General features: G+C 33.9%; 1 protein-coding gene across 8 annotated transcripts in view; it reads left to right on the forward strand.

Annotated features, from left to right (window-relative positions):
- The window catches only part of LOC106464398 (rho-related BTB domain-containing protein 1-like), a 44,128-nt gene that overhangs the window by 25,530 nt on the left and 13,539 nt on the right, over positions 1 to 5,059 (forward strand). For all 8 annotated transcript variants that reach the window (XM_022392088.1, XM_013924530.2, XM_022392094.1 and 5 more), the window contains 2 exons: positions 3,963 to 4,170; positions 4,678 to 4,926. In XM_022392088.1, coding sequence (XP_022247796.1) covers positions 3,963 to 4,170; positions 4,678 to 4,926 — 457 coding nt within the window. The remainder of the gene's footprint in view (positions 1 to 3,962; positions 4,171 to 4,677; positions 4,927 to 5,059) is intronic.

The raw sequence follows: 5,059 nt of genomic DNA on the forward strand, positions 1-5,059 counted from the left end.
AACAAAACCACAAAAGGAACAACAACATCCCGAATCTGACATCTTTACAAATAGACAGACACAAAGTTCTTTGATTACAAGGCTCTATGAACCGAATCTGACATCTTTACAAATAGACAGACACAAAGTTCTTTGATTACAAGGTACTATCAACCGAATCTGCTCTTGTTGTTATTCTAGGGCCTATTTAACATGTATTTATTAAATGTTTCATCATTATTAGATTTATCAGTTGGGAATTGAAGTGTAATAATAAAGGAAAACAACATGACTTTAGCAGCAAACATTTCTTTAGTCAGATGTTTTGGAAGTGATTATTTATATCATCAAAGAGAAAGAAAGTAAAAGTTTGAACTTTGTATCACACTTTTAGTTTTTTCATCATTGTGTGCTGATGATGAATTCGTAAATTCCCAAATGTTTGAGTAAAGAAGTGTGTGTATTGTCGAAGCCATGGTGTTTTTTATTACTATCCATAAATTGTGTAATTGCACTCGTAAGAACACGCACATTGTTAATTACATGCACACGAACACACACACACACACACCCTCGACATCACAAACTCGTCAAGTATTTCTGCTTCTTTACTGCCATCTGAACTGAAATATTAATATTGTTGCAGCTCCTAAATCTCAACATTGGAAATGTGTTCATAGCAATAAGTGGCATGCCTACCCCAAAAATGTTACCAGAATTTTTCCACAAGTGCAAACTCCAGTTAAGAATGTGGCATTTTAAAATAGTATACAAGACAATACATGCTTGAATTTCTCGAAACGAAAGTGATACGACACTTACCAAATAAAATTTATTACCCTGTTTTTGAATAAATGTAATTGTTCATGTAATTAAAACTTCAGTTATTAATTTTCTATAACGCTTGTAAATATTATGGATGTGTATGATTATTTATTTATAGAATTTCAGTTTGTCTTAACAAGCAAATATTGTACAAACAGTGACTTGATCTCAGAATATAGATGTTAACTTATCAGTTGGATATATAGAAGCATAAAGTAATGATGCTAATTCAGGTTTGATACATAGAAACATAGGGTAATGATGCTAACTCAAGTTTGATACATAGAAACATAGGGTAATGATGCTAACTCAAGTTTGATACATAGAAACATAGGGTAATGATGCTAACTCGTTGGTTTGATATGTAGAAACATAGATTAACGATGCCAACTCATTGGTTTGATATGTAGAAACATAGATTAACGATGCCAACTCATTGGTTTGATATGTAGAAACATAGATTAACGATGCCAACTCATTGGTTTGATACGTAGAAACATAAATTAACGATGCCAACTCATTGGTTTGATCTATAGAAACAGAGCAATGATGCTGACTCATTGGTTTGATATATAGAAACACAGAGTAATGACGTGCACTTTGACCTACCTGTTGTGAGAGAATTAATGAAACCATTAATTCAAACAATTTCAGTAAACAAGACATCATATTGAACAAATTCTCATTACACTGGAGATGTGTTGTCCCTTCCAGGTTCGGATTAACTAATAGACAAGGTAGCCAGGTGCCTTTGAGCCAATGGTGTCAAAGGGCCTGCAGTGTTATGCTTCTTCTTTCTTTTTTATTTTTTAATAGCCTTCTAGATAATTATTCGAGTTGAAACTAGTGTTTTAAAAGCATTATCTTTGATAAAATTTCAGTACAAGGAAAAGAGAGAGCTTGTTTGTTTGTTGTTATGCTCAAAGCTGAAAGCGGACTTATGGAGAAATGGACTACAGGAATGAAATTGCCTATCTGGTCTTGTGTTTTCCTCCGATTTCTTTTGTTGATACTTAAGTTTAGATGGAGATATCTATAACCAAGTAGTACAAGTTAAACATATCTCTATTTGTACTTAGAGATATGTTTAAATTGTACTTCTTTTTTTCTGATATGTTATTTGGGTAAGTTGAAATATTTAAACAAGGATTATAATTCATTGATTGTATTTCCAATTAAACTATTCAGTACTATGTTAAAATGATAATGAAAATGTGATTGTTCAATTTCGTCAATTATACAAAGGGGTGCTCACAGAAATAAATTAAGGGGGGCTCAAGTAACTCAAGTTTGAAAAAAATTATGAAATCGATATACAAATACCTTATGATTTTCCAATAACATCAAATAATAATTTTACATATCTAGTAAGTTTTTTTCTTTTTGAAAATCCAGGGGTGGTCAAGTGACCTCCCTTGCCCCTTCCTGCGGGTGCCCATGGTTGAGCACGTTACATGAAAACAATTTTGAATATGCAAATCGGCATGTCGCATGATATCCACAGCCAAAATAAAGTTGTAGTGGAATGGCTTGTATCAGAAGTACACTTTGACGGTGTTTGGTGTTCCATAAGTAGTATGTCACCGACAATTATTTGTTTTTGCAAGAGTTATGTGACGGGCCATTGTGGCACAAAATATTCATATACTCAAATCATAAAGATGTGTTCAGATCAGGGATTTAGAAATCTTTTTAATGGTTTTGGAATAAAAAAAGGAATATGGGTCAACTTGGGTAACCATGACCATTCTTCAACAAGTCATTGCTCAGCCACAATAACGAAGAAGTAACTCCATCTGGAAAAGCAACACAAGGCGCATACAAAAGTTTCTTTCTTCAGCCGTCGCGTACATCAAGTGGCTAAAGAGTGAAATGGATATTCATGCTCTTCCTTACGTGATGTATACTAGTCAAGTCACTGGATGTCACACCTGTGAAGTTCTTTGTGATTGGATGATTGAAACAGGGTCTGATAAACAGTCATCCTTATTCGTTAGATGCACAGGGTGTCCAAGAAGTCTGGACCCATAGGGAAAATAGACATTATATTCTTTATGTTAAACAAACACATTTCTAATGTCAGTTGTACATATTTCAGGAAAGAAAATACCCTGATGGCATAGTATACCAAGAATTGATATGTGTATGGCTGTTAATGGCATGCAATTTGAATAATAAATAAATTAAGAATAAATTGATGATGTTAGAAAAACACGTAGGTTCAATAAGTCTTGATACAAAATGATAAAACCCTATAACCCAAGCGTTTTTGAAAGGTGGGCAAACTGAAGAAGAAAGGTGGATCTTTCGAAAGTGCTCAGGTTATCATTTTGTAATAAGAATACATTGTGTATTTTGCCTTATGGGTCCAGACTTCTGGGACACCCTGTATTATGGAAAGCCGGCAGAGAGGAAAGGTGTGCTTTGGACACTACAACTTTACAAGGAAGCCTTTTTCAAGGAAAAGTGCTGAAGGGCTATTGTCAGAATGCATGGTCAGCAGACAGAGCTTGATCGGATGTGGCGACATACAAAAGATTTGATTGGTATAATCTGTATATTCTGAAGGAAAGATGAAGCATAATTGTTTGCGTTAAGATTATGTTAATTGTGTGCTGGTTTATGTTTTTCCAGAACTATTAAAAGAAGCCTATCATGATCAGTAGTACATTTGTATTAGAAAATGATGTAGACGGTAGATCTGAATTTAAAATAAACACTGTTTATTATATATCTAGAAAGTTTTGGAAATTTGCTGTCATATGGCTTTGCTTCGAGCCCCTTTGTTAACACTGACCAGTATTATATCTGCCCATTATGACAACTTCAGGTTAGATGAGTTCCTGGTATTTGATATCATTTTGTTCTAAATCTTAAACGTTCCAAAGTTTCACATTTCTGTTTCCCATTATAGCAGCTGTTTGTTATTCACATCATTTAAGGAACATTTACTGATTATTGTAATTTAACAGACTTGTCTTGTGTCCACTGTGTGGTGTTGCATCTGTATTAAATTTTGTTGATATTCATATTTATTTAAACCTTAAGCTTAAGAACAATTTAATTCAAAAACAATAGTAATTTCGTATTACTGTTTTATATATATATATATATTTGTATAACCAGTTGATAACATAGTTTGTGTTCTTATTTCATAGACCTCTGCGAGAAACCGACATCTTAACTCCAGAACATGGTCGAATGGTTGCAAAAGAAATTGGAGCTCCTTACTATGAAACCAGTGTCCTTACCCATTATGGTGTGAATGAAGTGTTTGAGAATATAATTAGGGTGGCTCTTATAGCCCGGAGACAGCAACGTTTTTGGATGACGAACCTGAAACATGTTCAGCACCCCCTTCTTCAGGTGAGAAAACGATGTGTTTATCAATACGTGTGTTAGAGTCTTGAAATTGGAGTTAGTTTTGTGGGTTTGTAAGTGATTATTCATTGTATATGAAAGTAGTAAGTCTCCTGAAAACAATACTTGCTTAACTCTAGAGTAGCATTGGCATTAAAATGACCATTAAGATATGAAACCCTATAACCCAGATACTTTCAAATGGTAGACCTTTTTTGTTCGGGTGCACCTTTTTTTTTTTAAAAGCACTTAGGCTATAGGGTTGGTATTTTTGTGTTCAACTGACTTCTTGAACTGACATGTTTTCCTAACATGATGGACTTAAATCAACCAGGATGTTTTTCTCAACAAAAACACTAAATGGCAAAAAAAGTACTAAACTTTGTTTTCACCAATTTTTTTATAGAAAAAACAAATTTGGATGTAATTTTTTACATGTGTTACACCATACTGGCTTGTAATAAATATACAAACAGAATTGTTTCATTACGATTGAATTAATTGTTATGCCAGGTTCCATTCTGCCCTCCAAAGCAACCATCTCCTAGTATTTGCGTCCCTGATTCCCAGTTTGAGAATGACATGTTGTCACTGTTCCATAGCCAGGTGTTCACTGACGTCATATTCCTTTGTGGAAAAATAGGCTTTTCCGCCCACAAGGCAGTGTTAGCTGCAATTAGTGGTACATTTTTCAAACTTTTCACTATGGATTTATCACCAGATATTTCAACATCTGCTCGTAGTTCCAGCGAGTCCAGTATGGTAAGTTGGATTTAGGCTTATTACTGTAATGGAGTTATAGTTGGTTTATTGTAACTTAAATTATTGAAATTGAATTGTAAATTTGGATTAGTTAATGTGGTTTTGTTGTACGATAAATTTGATAGTGCCTTGT

Source organism: Limulus polyphemus, unplaced genomic scaffold (assembly GCF_000517525.1).
Source record: "Limulus polyphemus unplaced genomic scaffold, Limulus_polyphemus-2.1.2 Scaffold1640, whole genome shotgun sequence".
NCBI classification, from domain to species: domain Eukaryota; kingdom Metazoa; phylum Arthropoda; class Merostomata; order Xiphosura; family Limulidae; genus Limulus; species Limulus polyphemus.